The sequence below is a fragment of the Oppia nitens genome, unplaced genomic scaffold, assembly GCF_028296485.1.
Source record: "Oppia nitens isolate AA-2021 unplaced genomic scaffold, nextdenovo-longstitch-racon4-pilon3 scaffold15_pilon_pilon_pilon, whole genome shotgun sequence".
Classification (NCBI taxonomy): Eukaryota; Metazoa; Arthropoda; class Arachnida; order Sarcoptiformes; family Oppiidae; genus Oppia; species Oppia nitens.
Window position 1 is genome coordinate 1,926,809 of NW_026533194.1, and position 18,578 is coordinate 1,945,386.

The 18,578-nt window shown below is 29.6% G+C and overlaps 1 protein-coding gene across 2 annotated transcripts; it reads right to left on the reverse strand.

Moving 5' to 3' along the window:
• Positions 1-16,467: 16,467 nt before the first annotated feature.
• On the reverse strand, positions 16,468-18,212 carry LOC128963147 (kelch domain-containing protein 10-like). Of its 2 annotated transcripts, XM_054309646.1 has the most exons (4): positions 18,173-18,212; positions 17,957-18,092; positions 17,171-17,874; positions 16,468-17,079 (listed from the first exon to the last, which is right to left on the reverse strand). In XM_054309646.1, the coding sequence occupies exons 2-4, from the start codon at positions 18,048-18,050 to the stop codon at positions 16,513-16,515; spliced, it is 1,365 nt and encodes a 454-aa protein (XP_054165621.1). In that variant the 5' UTR covers positions 18,051-18,092; positions 18,173-18,212; the 3' UTR covers positions 16,468-16,512. The 2 variants fall into 2 exon arrangements, with proteins under 2 accessions (XP_054165621.1, XP_054165614.1); XM_054309639.1 differs by lacking the exon at positions 18,173-18,212 and having other exon boundaries at positions 17,957-18,151.
• Positions 18,213-18,578: the final 366 nt, after the last annotated feature.

Genomic DNA, 18,578 nt, shown 5'->3' on the forward strand with positions numbered 1-18,578 from the left:
TGTTGTTAGAATTACTGTTAAAAAATAAGAATAAATAAAAAAACAAAAGTATTTAGTTAATTTGAAATATATAAACTGTATATATTGATATATATATATATATATATATATATATATATAACTTGAATTAGTTAATTTTTAAAAAAAAAACAATAATTACCAATCAATGCGATTGCGATTAAACAAATTTTGTTGAATTTAGTTGACATTATGTTATTGTGTGTATATAGTCTACTAATTGAATTGTGAATGTTATTGAAAACTAAGTTATACTAAGCAATCATTAGTTTTATATAGCAATAAATATTTTAATTAATTATTTTTTTATTAAAAAAACATATTTATAATATTAAGATTATATAATAAATAATATATTAAAATATTAATGTTTGGTTACCACCAGTTTGGTAATTATGATATTAAAAAAATATATAGTATATAGTATACATACATTTTTTATTTAACCAATAATAATAATAATTATTATTAATATTATATATATACATATTTTTATAATACCTGTATATTATATAATATAGTACATTAATAAAAAATTATTATTTTAAGACTGCTTTCATATTTTAAAAATATATTAAATTTTAATACTAATTACTACCATTTTGGTAATTATTAAATTAAAAAAATATATAGTATATAAACATTTTTTAAAAAATTTTAATAATTTTAATAGTAATTCTAATTATTAGTATAATTATTACTAATATTATATATTGATGATTATATATAAGTTATACTAAACAATAATTAGTTTTATATAGCAATAAATATTTTAATAAATTAATTTTTTTTATAAAAAACATTTATAATATTAAGACTGTATAATAAATAATATATTAAACCAGTTGAGAATGCTAGAAAGCATTTCCATACGAACTCCTTATCCAAAATAAATTTTACTTATGTTTGGTATCAAATGATTCAGTGTGACAAAATAAACTCAAATATAGTCATGTGGGGTATCAAATGATTCAGTATGACAAAATAAACTCAACTATAGTCATGTGAGGTATCAAATGATTCAGTATGACAAAATAAACTCAACTATAGTCATGAGGGGTATCAAATGATTCAGTATGTTAAAATAAACTACATTTATTTTTTATACAATTGCCGGCATTTTTTGAAAAAATAATCCTTATCTGTTATACTTTATCTTTGATGCTCTATACAATTCTTAACGTTAAAATTTTTACCTGAATTTTTTGATATTGGCCGCCATTTTCTCTATGTTCCCGTAGAGATATTAAAATTTTAATGCTGATCCCCTATACCTTTTTTTTGATGCTTAATCCAAATCTGAAGTAAAAATTTAAAAATTCAATAAAAAGCGGACGGACGGAAAGACGGAATGACATATAGAATTCAGATACGTACTCCTTTCAGGAGTTCGTTAATTTTAATGTTTGGTTACCACCAGTTTGGTAATTATGATATTAAAAAAATATATAGTATAAAGTATACATACATTTTTTATTTAACCAATAATAACTAAAATTATTAGTAATATTATATATACATTTTTTAATAATACCTTTATATTATATAATATAGCATTAAATTTTACATGTACAATTATTATAAACTTTATTTTTTAGTACATTAATAAGACTGATATATTCTAAGACAGATATTTTAAAAATATATTAAATTTTAATATTAATTACTATCATTTCGATAATTAAACTGTATATTGTATATAAACATTTTTTAAAATTTAAATAATACTAATATTAATTCTAATTATTAGTACAATTATTACTAATATTATTTATATACACTTTTTTGTACCTGTATATTATATTATATATATATATATATAGACTCTCTCATAGGTTTATTATTAATCGGTCCCTGAACGTTAATTATACAAAAAATATTAAAACTAAATTAATAAAACAAATATAACATAACAAAATTTATTAGGGAATAAATAATTTTATAAAAACAAATATATTAAACATGTTATATATCAATGAAAAACAATAGTTAAACATACAATGTATAACATTAACTATATTGACAAAAAAACAATTAATTAATAATAGGGTAAAAAAATAATTTTTATAGTAATAGTTTTTTTGTAAATGAGTAAGGTATATAATTTACATTATCATAAAATACGTAATCAAGTTAAATTCAAAAATCTATCATGATAGCTTTTAAGAGAGTTACTAATATATAATATTATTAATTAAAATTTTATAAATAAAATACAATCAATTAGTTATTATATTACTGAATATATTATTATAATAATTATAGACTTGTATTGTATAATTTAATTACTGTTATTATTAGGTAATGATGACGTTTTTTATAATACAAAAAAGTAACTATGTTTTTGTATGACCCCACCTGTTATTTACAAATCGTTTTGTTGACATTTTGATACATCCATTACTAGTCTTTATTTGTGTTATAAAACATTTGTGATATTTATTATTATGGAACCGTTACACGGCTTAACATCACACGACCTCCGAGTCAGATATGCCATGGAATACGAATATCGTCGTGGAACAAACGCAACGATGGCGGCCAAAAATATTAATGAGGTTTATCCTGAAGCCATAAGTGTGAGGACTTGCCAGAAGTGGTGGAAAAGATGGTCTGAAGAAGGCGTGGATGTGGAGGACAAAGAAAGATCTGGACAGCCGACAAAAGTAAACGACGATGAATTGAAGGAATTGGTTGAGATGAACCCAAAGTTTTCGTGTCATAACATGGCAGAAATGTTGGGCGTTAGTTACTCAACAATAAGAAATCATTTGATAGCAATGGGCAAAAGATATGTCGCATCAAAATGGGTACCTCATAATCTCACTGAACAGCAAAAAGCAAATCGTTTAAAAACATGTCAAGAGTTGCTTTTGCGTCAAAATTCTGAAGGTTTCATTAGATGGATGGTAACCGGGGATGAAAAGTTGATTTACTATGTCAATGCTAATAAAAGTTATGAATGGAGAAGTACTGGTCAACGACCGGTTGGGACGCCACGACCAGATTTTCGGCAACAAAAAGTCATGTTATCAGTTTGGTGGGATAAAGACGGAATTATTCACTGGGAATTGTTAGAGGTTGGTGCCACTATTTCAGCAGAAGTTTATTGTCAACAATTGACAAGACTTCGGGAAAAACTCAAAGAAAAACGGAAATCTATGGTTGGACATTGGGGTGTAAAGTTCCACCAGGACAACGCCCCAGCACACACCGCAAAAGTGACCAAAGATTTGCTGAAAGAGTTTGGCTGGAATATCATTGATCACCCACCATATTCTCCAGATATTGCACCTTCGGATTACCATTTGTTCCGATCAATGCAACACTTCCTTGATGGCAAAAAATTCAAAAATCGGGAAGAGGTCAAAATGGCAGTCGAAGAGTTTTTCGCCTCCCAGCCAAAAGAGTGGTATGCCGAAGGCATTAATAAGTTGCCAAACAAATGGAGAGAAGTGATTGACTTGGATGGCGATTATATAATTAATTAAATAAAATTTACTTTTTTATAAAATGAAATTAAAATTTTGTTATAAATACGTCATGATTACATAATATTAACAGAAAGAACAGTATTATACAGTATTATAAGTACATATTACAGTATTATAGTATTATAATACAGTAACAGTATTATAAAGTTTATTTATATAGTAAAATTAATAACAATAAACATTATTAAAATTAGTTATTTTAACATTTTAATTATTCTATATTACTAACATACAATTTTATTTAGCAATATTTTGTTTATATATAAAAATATTTTGAAAATACTATTTTTATTATTATTATAAAAACACATTTATTTGTACTATTTTTTTATAATGATAAAAGAAAATAATTATAATAATAATAAAGTTATCTATTATTTGTTGTCTTATTGTGTGCGGACTCAGTATTGACAATCCAATTATGACTTCCGGTTACTTTACCGGGACATGACTTTCCCTTAGAGAGAGAGAGAGAGAGAGAGAGAGAGAGAGAGAGAGAGAGAGAGAGAGAGAGAGAGAGAGAGAGAGAGAGAWAGAGAWAGAGAGAGAAAGAGAGAGAAAGAGAGAGARAGAGAGAGAGAGAGAGAGAGAGAGAGAGAGAGAGATTGTAAAATTAAATAAACCATGATATTTAATTGTAAATGTGACGTGCTAATGCACTAGTTATTATTAATACAATTAATTTATTAGTTTAATTGGTATTCAAATACAATGTATTTTTTTAATACTAATAGTGCTAGAGATTTACATGTAGTTTAAATTGTAAAATTAAAAATTCATTATTTAAAATATATGAAAATAATAATAATGAACTAATAAAAGCAATATTAAATATTTTAAATTTAATTTATTATTTTGATATTAATTATTTACATTATAATGTCGTTTTAATTGAAAAAAATATATAATTAAACAAAAATATTAACAAATTTTTCCGCCATTTTTAAGCCGCTCTAAGATTATGTTAAAATATTTATTTTTTAAATATTAAAATATTTGATATTTAATATTTATTTTTCAGATAAAATAAAAAAACATATGTCTTGTTTCTAAATATTTTTTTTTAAAATTATTAATTATATAGCATATCATTATTTTTTTTTAAATTTTTTTATTTCAATTATTATTCCAAAAAAACTATTACATTTATTAATGATTTTTTTATCATATATATATCAATTTATAAATATATATATATATATATCTAAAAATTATAAAATTATTATTATATAATTTTATGATTAATTAATTAAACAATTAAACAATTTTAGTTGAGTTGGGTTAGCCTCTATAGTTTGGCTTTGATCGATCCATAATTTTAATTTTTTCATCGAAGTACTCATCAATTTCTTGTTTTAGTTTATCATTTTGATTTTGATTTTGATTTTGATTTTGATTTTGATTTTGATTTTGATTTTGATTTTGATTTTGATTTTGATTTTCATTTTGATTTTCATTTTGATTTTCATTTTGATTTTCATTATGATTTTCATTATGATTTTCATTATGATTTTCATTATGATTTTCATTATGATTTTCATTATGATTTTCATTATGATTTTCATTTTGATTTTCATTTTCATTACACATTATTGTAGTTAGAATTACTGTTAAAAAATAAGAATAATTTTTTTTATATAAATATTTAGTTAATTTGAAATATATAAATTCAAATATATATATAATTAATTAATTTCTAATGTATATTTTTATTAAATTAGTTTATTTAAAAAATAAATTCAATAATTACCAATCAATGCGATTGCAATTAAACAAATTTTGTTGAATTTAGTTGACATTATGTTATTGTGTGTATATAGTCTACTACTTGAATGCTGAATGTTATTGAAAACTAAGTTATACTAAACAATAATTAGTTTAATATAGCAATAAATATTTTAATTAATTATTTTCGAATAAACTTTTTTAGAAATAGTAGGTTCACTGAAATCTATATGTGTTTGTGTGTGTGTCTGTCCCTTTCATTTTGCAAATTTTGAAATTTTGATTTCAGTTTCGGTTATAGCATCAAAAATAAGGTATAGGGGATCAACATTAAAATTTTGATATCTCTTCGGGAACATTGAGAAAATGGCGGCTAAAGTAAAAAAAATTTAGGTAAAAATTTTTAACGTTTAGATTTGTATAATGCATCAAAAATAAGATATAAGATCAAAATTATTTTTTTATTTTTTCAAAAATTTTGACCAAAGTATAAATAAGTGGCAAAAATGGCGGATAGTATAAAAAATTTTATGTAAATTTTAACGTTTAAAATTGCTTAGAGCATAAAAATTAAGATCATTATTATTTTATTTTTTCAAAAATGGCAACAAAAGTATAAAATTTAAAAAAAAAATTAACGATTAGAATTGTTAAATACAAATTAAGATATAATGAATTAGCATTTTTTCTTAAAAAATATATGGCGGCAAATTAAAAAATTGAATTTATGATAATGTAGTTATGTATGCTAATGTATGTAATTCAGTAATTTATTTTATAAATCTGTTATTACATACATGACAAAACTTGTTTATTTTTTCATATTGAATTATTTGATACCTCATATTACTATAGTTGTTTTTATTTTGTTATTCTGAATCATTTGATACTCCACATGTTTATGGTTGAGTTTATTTTATTATACTGAATAATTTGATATCCCACATGACTAAAATTGAGTTTATTTTGTCATTCTGAATCATTTGATACCCTACATGACTATAGTTGAGTTTATTTTGACACACTGAATCATTTGAAGCCCTACATGACTATAGTTGAATTTACTTTCTCATTCTAATCATTTGATAACCTACATGACTATAGTTGAATTTACTTTCTCATTCTGAATCATTTGATATTCCACATGTTTATGGTTGAGTTTATTTTATTATACTGAATAATTTGATATCCCACATGACTAAAATTGAGTTTATTTTGTCATTCTGAATCATTTGATACCCTACATGACTATAGTTGAGTTTATTTTGACACACTGAATCATTTGAAGCCCTACATGACTATAGTTGAATTTACTTTCTCATTCTAATCATTTGATAACCTACATGACTATAGTTGAATTTACTTTCTCATTCTGAATCATTTGATATTCCACATGTTTATGGTTGAGTTTATTTTATTATACTGAATAATTTGATATCCCACATGACTAAAATTGAGTTCATTTTGCCTTTCTGTATCATTTGATACCTTACATGACTATAGTTGAGTTCATTTTGCCTTTCTGTATCATTTGATACCTTACATGACTATAGTTGAGTTCATTTTGTTACACTGAATTCTATGATACCTCTCTAATAATTTTAAATTATTATTCTATAAGAAAAATGCGAACATATTTTATGGCATAAAATTTTGTTTTGGCAATGYTCTATGAGCATTTTATTGTTTTTTTTATAAAAAACATATTTATAATATTAAGACCAGTTTGGTAATTATGATATTAAAAAAATATATAGTATGTGTATACACATTTTTTATTTGACCAATAATATCATAATTATAATTATTACTAATATTATATATACATTTTTAATAATACCTGTATATTATATAATACATGTACAATTATTATAAATTTTATTTTTTAGTACATTAATAAAAAATTATTATTCTAAGACTGATTTTATATTTTAAAAATATAGTTATATATTATTTGTTGTCTTATTGTGTGCAGACTCAGTATTGACAATCCAATTATGACTTCCGGTTACTTTACCGGGACATGACTTTCCCTTAGAGAGAGACAGAGAGAGAGAGAGAGAGAGAGAGAGAGAGAGAGAGAGAGAGAGAGAGAAAATTTAAGTAAAATATTAAAAATTAAGATTAAAAAATGAGTTAAAAATTAAAAATTATATTAACTGTTAATTTTTATTAAAAAATGCAAATTTATGTAAACTTTTATTAATGTAAACTTAAATTTTTTGTTAAAATAAATTAAATTTTAGTATAAACGGCATAATAATAATAATACTTATAATCAGTAAAAATTAATAATACTTAAAATATTTATATAAAAATAGGTAGTTTAAAAATATTATTATAGCTTAATATATAGTTATTTTTTTAATATAAATGACAATTAATTTATTGTAAAACTAATATATATTTATAATTTACAATAAATTTATTTAAAATTGTAGTGAATATGCTTTTAATTAGCATAAATTTATTGAAATATTTTTATTACCTTTTAGTTTTGCATTTATTTTATCATTTATTTGTTTATCTATTATTTTGCAACTATTTTTGGATTTATATTTCTATTTTCAAATTAGACCCTAAACTATATACAGTATTTTATTACCCGATTCTCTGAACAACCGTTTGTTGCCTCCAATCTATTGGCGCCGACCTGACAGTTATCTGCCGCTACCACTAACTGTTCAAAAGTCATTCAATTTAGCCAATAGCTACCCGTCCTCTCTCACACAACCGGTTGTCAAAAAAGATCTATAAATACTGTAGGCTTTTACACTTACATTGGACAGTAAGACAGACAGTCATACAGACAGTAACTACATATCGCATACTAAGCGCATACTGACCTCTCAGTTAGCCTACTACTCAATATAGAGTTATACCATTACTATAGCACTCAATACATGTGCTCTACAATACTGTACTTCAAATCAAACCATTGTATTCAATCAAATATTAATTGTGTTTAACTAATAAAAGTACTATTAATTGAAACTGTGTCTTAACTACCATTCATTCACTGCTATCACCATTACTGTCCCAACCGATCGTTGAAGATATATCAGGAATCTCAAGACATCTCAACCGGTTGTTCCCAACATTGGCCTACAGTTCCACAATCAAGTAAATCAAGAGATAGGAAGACATCATCGGTACGTACGGATCAACTCCTGCCTTACTTCGGCACCACAACTGCAAGTGATCATCATATATACCACTTGATTGGTCTCATAACGACCCTTCAGGTGATAACATACTAGTGGTTAAGTAGATAACTGGTTGTAGGTCTCATACCGACCCACGCTAAACAACCGGCGCCTCCTTAATCACCCTCTAGTAGTGATCTGATCTCAAACCAGACACTACAAATTGGCGCAGTCAGCACTGATCATACTTACGATCCTTACCTTCGCATAGCTGATGACAACCCCTATCACTGGACTTACAAGAAGCGGAACTCTATATCGACGACAAGATATACCTCACAGTGATAGCAACGAAACAGAAGACACAAACATAGCCAACATGTCTATCAATGGTAATGACGTTAATAACTCTATTGAACCGGTTGTGCAACTCTCAAGCAGCGCACCGACAGATACAACCGGTACATCAAAACCTAAACAACGGAAGATACCGAAGTTTAGTGGCTCTTCAGATTCAGACCTCACGATAGAAGCATTCATATCGATGTTTGACAGAGCATTTCGATTGAACTCCGATGACGACAAAGTCGATGATATAATGGAGTTTCTAACAGACGACGCCGCCAACTACTATGGCTCGGATATCTTAACCGGTTCTGACGTCACATGGACTCATGCAAAGCAATTACTACTAGACCGGTACGCACACTCCGACATACCTCCCGTTGTGGCCGCAAATAGAAGACGCCAACAAAAGGCCGAAAGCATAAAACAATATTATGACGAAAAACTAAAGCTATTACGTCGAGTCAAGAACTACACTGATAACGACAAAGCCAACCTCCTCACCGATGGACTCATCCCTGACTATCGCGAATACTTTTATGGCCGTCGATTCAAATCAACCACCGAGTGGCTGGAAATGGCTCAAGATATAGAAGCCGACAAATCTCGTAATCGACATTACAGACAACCCGGCTCATCACATTTTACAACCGACAAGAATAACGATAGGTTCAGCAAACGTTTTCCCAACAAACGGGATTCAAAAGATAAGTCTCGCCCACCATATTCATGTCGCATATGCCGTGACCGTGGCCTGACATCGTGGCACTATCATAAAGATTGCCCTCATAAACCAACCGTACCACAACCGGTTGTCACACCAAACATTGGTGATTCAAGTCAATCAACCGATACCTCTAATCATTACATACGTCCCCAAACCATGGCATCAGCAGCTAATGTCAAAAGCATAATCTTAATACCGGGACGTATAGGGAATTTCGAACTATCTGCTTTTGCTGATCCAGGTTCAACAGTGGATCTAATGCCACTCTACGTAGCAAAACATCTACGGCTTCCAATTAACTATCGCCGATCAACAAGCGTATCACTTGCTCGTGGATCGATACGTACCGTTGGTGAAGTAACATTTAAACTGACAATTAATAGGATGACACGTACTATGAAAGCACAAGTCCTTAACGGATTCGAGTATACACTTCTCATGTCTATCGACTCTCTTGGCCGTTATGGTGTCATCATTGATACACACTCTAAAACTGTATCGTATAAATGGTCAAACAAAATACACCCATTCTTAAAGTCAACCGGTCATCATTGCAATTATATGGCCATTCAACCAACAACAAACCGGTTGCCTACAATACCTAATAAAAATGTAGATCAACTCATTTACAAATATTCACAAATATTTGCCGCCGACTCTACTGACTTAGGCCGCATTAAAATTGAAGAGCACAGAATCGTATTGACTGACAATGAGCCTACAGCACAGCGCCCGTACCGTCAATCATTTCCAATGGCAGCTGAAACTGCCCGCCAAGTGAAGGACCTCTTACAAAAAGGACTAATCCGGGAAAGCGTGAGCCCTTACGCTGCACCGATCACTTTGGCTCCTAAGAAAGACGGCACATATCGTTTGTGTGTGGATTACCGTCGACTCAATACGAAAACTGTCGCCGACAAGACCCCATTACCGGTTATCGCTGACGTCATTGACCGTCTCCAAGGATCAACTGTATTCTCAAAATTGGATTTCGCTTCCGGTTATTGGCAGGTCGCCGTCTTAACAGAAGACATACATAAAACAGCATTCGTCACCCGCGACGGACACTATGAGTGGACAGTCCTACCTTTCGGACTCAAGAATAGTCCCGCAACTTTTCATCGAGTAGTGCGTAAGATTCTCGGAAATCTCCATAATAACGGTGTCATATCATACTTGGATGACATCATAATCTACTCTTCATCACTGGACGAACACAACCGATTATTAAACGAAGTGTTTAACCGGTTGTCCCTAAATAATGCCCGACTAAAGAAAGAAAAATGTGAGTTTTTCAAACAATCAATTGAATTCTTAGGCCATATCATCGATGGTAAAACAGTACGTCCGCCGGATAGTAAAGTCAAAGCCATACTAAACTTTCCGATACCGACTTCTCAACAAGATGTTCAACGATTTCACGGTTTGGCAAACTATCTCCGCGAATATATACCCGACTTTGCTTCAGTTACCGCACCATTGACAACACTTATGAAAAAGTCAAAAGCTAAAGAGTTTCAATGGCTTGAAATACATCAAGAGTCATTTGACAACCTCAAGAAACTAATGGCTTCCGAACCGGTACGCGGGATATACAACCATAGCCAACCGGTTGAACTCCACACCGACGCTTCTACAATCGGTATCGCTGGCATACTATTTCAAAGTGGAAAACCAATCGGCTATTACTCCCGAAAATTGGCCGATGCTGAAACACGATACACTGTAACCGAACTTGAATGCCTGGCCGTTCATGACGCCATCCGTTACTTTCGCATATATCTAGAAGGCGTTCAATTCAAGTTATATACTGACCACAAAGCACTCAAATGGCTCATTAACTTCCAATCAACGAAAAAACGACTATTTCGTTGGTCAGAAGAGTTGAGTTTATATACTTTCGAAATCATCCATAAACCGGGTAAACAAATGGCTCACGTGGATGCCTTGTCCAGAGCGCCCGCCAATTATTTCATACGCGAAGCTATTATACATCAACACCAAAAACGCGATGCCGACCTCAAGTCTACATATGAGGAACCGGTACAAGTGATTACTACAGCTGACAACCACCAACCGGTTGTCTCATCACAAAATCGACCAACTTTCACATCAAACGATACCGAAACACTTCAGACTATTATAAAGTATGGTCGAAAACTCACTATTATCCCTCCAAGTCTAGTATATTCTCTACTAGAAACAGCTCATGACAACAGTGGTCATCCTGGCATACGGATAACCACTAAACAAATTAAAATACAGTATCATTGGCCAAATATGATACATGACATTAAAGAGTACGTCAAATCGTGTCCAACATGTCAATTGGTTAAGGTATCCAATCATGCAACCTATGGTCAACTACAACCATTGCCTACTCTCGATCAACCGATGAAACTAATTGCAATGGATACTATGGTCATGGGTAAAGAGACAAACGGTAATCAATACCGGTATATACAAGTTGTAATTGATCACCATTCCCGTTACGTGTGGACAAAAGCTACACCAACAAACACTTCATCTGCTTGTATATCATTATTGGGCGACATAATTAAAATAACCGGTTGTAAACCCGACTCTCTGTTAACCGATAATTTCAAATCGTTTAAGTCTAAAGACTTTTACAGATTTCTAACTAAACACGATATCAGACATCTCTATACATCCACATATCATCCGCAGTCTAATGGCACGAATGAGCGAGTAAACAGAACCATCAAAACAGGATTATCAATGGCATTAGTGGCTAATCCGCGACGCAAATGGACAACTTTGCTCAAGGAAGTCACTATGAACTACAACAACACGGTACATACAGTAACCGGTTTCTCGCCAACATTCCTCATGTATGGAAATGACAATCATAATACGCGAGTGGAACTAACGGATGCTAGAAAACAGGCCAAACATAATACCGACCAACACAAAGCCAAAGCTAAAGTAGCCTACGATCGTCAGCACAAACCGATTGACCTAAAAGTCGGACAACTCGTCAAACGTCGCATTCCATCTAACCATCCGGATCTCAAGAAACTGTCCGCAAGATTTGAAGGACCATTCATTGTCATGGCTATCCCAGGACCCGTCAACGCTTCTATACAACAATACAACCGGTCAACTGATCCATTCCTGGTCCACGTCGGTCAACTCGAGCCATACTACCTCCGCGACCAGTCTTAAAGCGCCGGGGAGTGTAGTGAATATGCTTTTAATTAGCATAAATTTATTGAAATATTTTTATTACCTTTTAGTTTTGCATTTATTTTATCATTTATTTGTTTATCTATTATTTTGCAACTATTTTTGGATTTATATTTCTATTTTCAAATTAGACCCTAAACTATATACAGTATTTTATTACCCGATTCTCTGAACAACCGTTTGTTGCCTCCAATCTATTGGCGCCGACCTGACAGTTATCTGCCGCTACCACTAACTGTTCAAAAGTCATTCAATTTAGCCAATAGCTACCCGTCCTCTCTCACACAACCGGTTGTCAAAAAAGATCTATAAATACTGTAGGCTTTTACACTTACATTGGACAGTAAGACAGACAGTCATACAGACAGTAACTACATATCGCATACTAAGCGCATACTGACCTCTCAGTTAGCCTACTACTCAATATAGAGTTATACCATTACTATAGCACTCAATACATGTGCTCTACAATACTGTACTTCAAATCAAACCATTGTATTCAATCAAATATTAATTGTGTTTAACTAATAAAAGTACTATTAATTGAAACTGTGTCTTAACTACCATTCATTCACTGCTATCACCATTACTGTCCCAACCGATCGTTGAAGATATATCAGGAATCTCAAGACATCTCAACCGGTTGTTCCCAACATTGGCCTACAGTTCCACAATCAAGTAAATCAAGAGATAGGAAGACATCATCGGTACGTACGGATCAACTCCTGCCTTACTTCGGCACCACAACTGCAAGTGATCATCATATATACCACTTGATTGGTCTCATAACGACCCTTCAGGTGATAACATACTAGTGGTTAAGTAGATAACTGGTTGTAGGTCTCATACCGACCCACGCTAAACAACCGGCGCCTCCTTAATCACCCTCTAGTAGTGATCTGATCTCAAACCAGACACTACAAAATAATTATAATATGAATAAAAATTAATTATATTATTATTATTTGACTAATAAGTTATCAATTTTTATTAATGCATATAAATATTATCAGTAAAAAATATAAGTTGAGTTAAGATAAAAATATTTCAATAATAATAATAAATTCATATATTTTTCTCATTGTATATAAAAATATTTCTGTCAATTAGATGATAATAATAATAAATATTTAAGTGAATATACAGTATATATATTTTATTGTTGAAATATGTTATAATATCGGGTTTGTAGTACTCGTCATCATCATCATCATCACTGGTGGTGGTGATGATGATATGCCTTCCCAATTGATTGTATTGATTGCAACCCCAACTGTATATATGTTGGTCAACCCTATCATCATTACCATCACTAACACCTGAAGTAGTTGTAGTAGTAGTAGTCATACACAATGTAAAGTCATATCCAGTAATAATTTTTCGGATAGACTTTCCCCTTAATTCCACTAATTCTTGTCTATCATTAACTGTTTGGTTGTTGTGACCCAACCCTAGTTTACCGGAATCGTTGTCACCGACTGTATAGACTATGTCATCAATTGTCGTAAACCATAAACAATTAGTTTTACAATAAAATTGTTTGATTTGATTAGTATTTTCATTGTGTAATGAAAAATATTTTTTAATTTTATCAAATATATCGCACATATTTGTATTATTTATATTTATTATTATTTTCTGTATATATATATATATATATATATTTAGGTATTCAATGAAATAAAGTACCAAAAAAAACAATTATTATATAACACAGTATAAGTTTTGATAATATAAATGATATATATTTGAAAAAACAATTATTGTTATTAAAAAAAATTATTATTATCAACAATAACAACAACAAAAAAATGAAACAATTGACAAAAATATAAATAACTATTATTATTTATTTTTATATTAATTTATTAATAATAAATAATTAGTTTTAGATGTACTAAACTATAGTAATATAGTACTAATATAATATACTGTATTAATAGTACTGTAAAAACATATTGTTGGATTAAATAACATATATATTTATACTGTATAGTTACATCAATAAATATTATTATATATATACAACTATATTAATGTATTGCTAATTGTAGTCATGTAAACATTAGATAACAAAATAAAAGTGCATAAATCAAATTATTTCAGATTATATATATATATATATAGTTAAAGTCAGTTATAATATATCAAAGTATATCATGTAATAGTAAGGGTAGCGTTGAATTAGACATATACAAAATAGCATTACCAAAACCAATAAAAAATAAACTGTATTAATAAATAGTAATCATAATTTTAAAAATTATTAAAAAATTAATAAAAAACATACAAATTTTAGTAATAATGACCTAGAAAACTATTATATATAATACTATAACAATAATAGATAAACATTGCCTTTAAAATCAGAAAAAAATCATTTTATTAAATTTTAAATAAACTGATGCCGAATTATAATTTATTATAAAGTAATTTTAATCAAATATGTATATTTATTTGAAAAATATATTAATATTTTAATTTCAGTTTTTTAATATTTTTTTTGTAAAAAATCATTTTTATCAATGAACATTTATTTGCGTTTTTTAAAAATAAGATTTTATTAATTAAAATTTTCTACATTCTGTATTTAAACAAAAATTTTATAAAAATCATATGTAAATAAAATAATTGACAATTATTAAGAATTAACTAAAAAATATTTTATTAAATGCAATTTACATAATTATTTATAATTCGGTATTAAAATTAACTTAAGATTTGATAATAAATATTGTAAATATTATGTTTTTCGTTAACAATAGGCATTATAATAGCATATTAATAGATCATATAAAATTTTATTATTTAATACATATATTTTATAAACTAATAATTTTTGAATAATTTAAATTATAAGCAAAAAGTAATTATTATTTTATTTTTGAATATTATTTAAGTTTTAATATAAAAATAATGTTTTCAATTAATTTTTTAAATACTTTTATTATTTTTGCTAAATTTTTCTTTCTATATTACAGTAAATTAATTTTGTTTAGTTGGCCACTCTTTTTTTTTAATGCTTAGCACTGTCAAAGCTAGCGTAGCTTTTTGTGTATAAAGTGACGTCAGACGATGTAGAGGTAAAATCAACGCCTGTCTGATTGGTTAATGATATATAAGTCTCTTATATGAAATATAACTTACCGTTAAATTGTGTTTAATTTCCCATATGTAAATGTCTAAGTCATGGGAAATAACCCGAGTTTTTTCCCATATGAAAAAAATAAATTATTTACTTTGTATAATAATTTAGTGCTTAATTATTACCAAATGTGGTAAAAAATACGAGTTTTTTACCATATGAAAAATTTTTTTTTCAATTTTTTTTGAATTCCATATGGGAAATTATACACGATTTTACGGTATAGTTAATCAATGAAAAGAAAAAATAATATAATCAGTAAAAATAAATAATACTTTAAATATATTTTTTTTTTTTTAAAATAGGTAGCTTAAAAATATTATTATGGCTAAATATATAGTTATTTTTTTTAATATAAATGACAAATAATTTAATTAAAAAACTAATATAAATGTTTATAATTTACAATAAATTTATTTATAAAATAATTATAATATGAATAAAAATTAATTATATTATTATTAATATTGACTAATAAATAATAAATTTTTATTAATGCATATAAATATTATCAGTAAAAAATATAAGTTGAGTTGAGATAAAAATATTTCAATAATAATAATAATAAATTCATGTATTATTTTTTACTGTATATACAAATATTTCTGTCAATTAGATGATAATAATAATAAATATTTAAGTGAATATACAGTATATATAAGTTAKAAAAACTATGGTAATAGTCATATCATTTTCAAATATTTTTTAATGACTTATATGAATACCCAATTGATTGAGAAATTGGCGAATATATGTGTCGTCGACAACAACAGCGATGGCGGCGCCGGTAGTCGTACCGCGCGATTGCGGTTGACTTCGACGGAGATAATGACAGATCGCTTCCAACGATATAGTCTTCAGTGACGGTATGCGCAGCCATACAGTTAACAACTCGTTTGTACGCTCGGTATGATTGGCATCGACTACACCGCCAAACACTGATAGTCGGCCGTCGGGCGATACCGAAGCCGAATGAAAGTATAGACGTCGAGGCAATCGACAGGACATAAGCTGCCATTGAAGTTGACGGACATCCAGACGCCAGACATCGTCAAAGACATTGTTGTTGTCACCGATACCGGCGATTACATAGACTATACAGTTGTTGTTGTCGTTGTCGGCGTCACTGTTGTTATCGGTAAACAACTGACGGACACATCCGTGACAACGACGGGCTTCAGGGAAACCACTCAACTGTTCGTTCATAACATTCAGATCGCATTTGGTTTGTACTTCAGTCCATTTACCGGTCGCGATGTCAAACACAGGGATCTAATTAACAATAATAATAATAATTGTGATTCAAATCAATTAAAAAAAACAAACAAACATCACATCAATAGGTCATCTATTCTTTGCTTACCATTGATAGCGAATAACACTCTTCCGAAGTTCCGCCGCCAATCACATAGAGTCGACCCGAATAGTGGACAATCTCGTGTCGATAGCGTTCAACGGGAAAGTCGCCAACTTTATGGCCGGGTTTACGATACAGACAATACCAGCGGCGGGTGCTTAGATCAAATCGGTGGACATCTATCTTGTAATCAAATCCAGTGGTACCGCCGCAAACATATAGCGAATTGTTTCGCTGGTCAACAGTCAACGCTTGTCCGTACAGCGGTTGCGGACAATCAATATGCGAATTGTCTTGCACTTTGTTGCCGACGGCGGCCACCGATTGCCACCTATTGACGGCTAGATCGTAGGCATAGAGTTTATTGCTGGATGTGTGACCAAACGGATAGCCAGTACCGCCGTATACAAACATATAGGTTTGGCCGACAAGTGTAGCGCAATGTGAGGCCACATAACGTGGCGCCGGACGACCGCCGGTCGGCTCGACCCGCGACCAACTGGCCGTCAGATACGAATAGCGCCACAATTCGCGAAACAGTGGTCGCGATCGGCGCCACAAATGGTCGTCGGCTATCATATCTTCGTCATCCGAGTCGAGATTGGGATTATAGCCGCCAAACACATAGCAATCAGTGTCCGTACTGACCATCCGATGTCCACTACGTGGTCGCGGCCATTGTCTGTGCTGATGCAGGTCGTCGTCATTATCTGTATAACCGATTAGCGGTCAACAAAAAAATGGTCAAAAACTCGATTTACAAGACAAACACTGTTTTCGCGCGTGACTTACAGTTATGTCCTTCGCCGGCGCCGCCGATGGCCACAAATGTCAACGGTTTGAAGCTATAGATACCACCCAAGCAGTTGCCGGCACTGTCCGTCATTATTATTATCGGCGGGAGAGTATGACTAGTGGCCAGCGATAGCTATCTTAATAACAATAATAATAACATTGAAATCAAACACATGTTTAACAACAAAAAAAACAAAACAATTCAATACTTACTTTATGTTTAATATACTGTATATTAATATATGTTTAAACCAATCAAATGGTTTGTTGTCAAACTGGTTGCCTAGGCAACTGTCAAAATTTGAATTTGAACCTTGGTTAGTTTGTATTTGTTTGTCATTTAAAATAATAATAATTTATAATTTATAATAAATAAAAAAGTATTTATTTTTTTTAAATATTTATTATTATTAGAAGGGATAAAATTTTTTTAAATAAAATTTACTATTAAAAAAAACATTTATTTAAAAACAATGAATAAATTTAAAACTAAGTTATAGTTTATATTAGTATATATGATTGTAAAAACTATTAGATAAATTTTCAATTGTAGGTTAACATAATTTTTAGTTTTAAAAATTTAATTATTTTAAATATAAAAAAAAATAATTATTAAAAT

What these genes read in the sequence shown, in the direction of transcription:
- LOC128963147 (XM_054309646.1), bottom strand. Translation starts at nt 18,050, where the DNA reads ATGACGGACAGTGCCGGCAACTGCTTGGGTGGTATCTATAGCTTCAAA. An exon ending in CGCCGGCGAAGGACATAACT is followed by an intron (nt 17,875 to 17,956) that starts GTAAGTCACGCG and finishes TCGGTTATACAG; the next exon opens with ATAATGACGACGACCTGCAT. An exon ending in AGTGTTATTCGCTATCAATG is followed by an intron (nt 17,080 to 17,170) that starts GTAAGCAAAGAA and finishes ATTGTTAATTAG; the next exon opens with ATCCCTGTGTTTGACATCGC.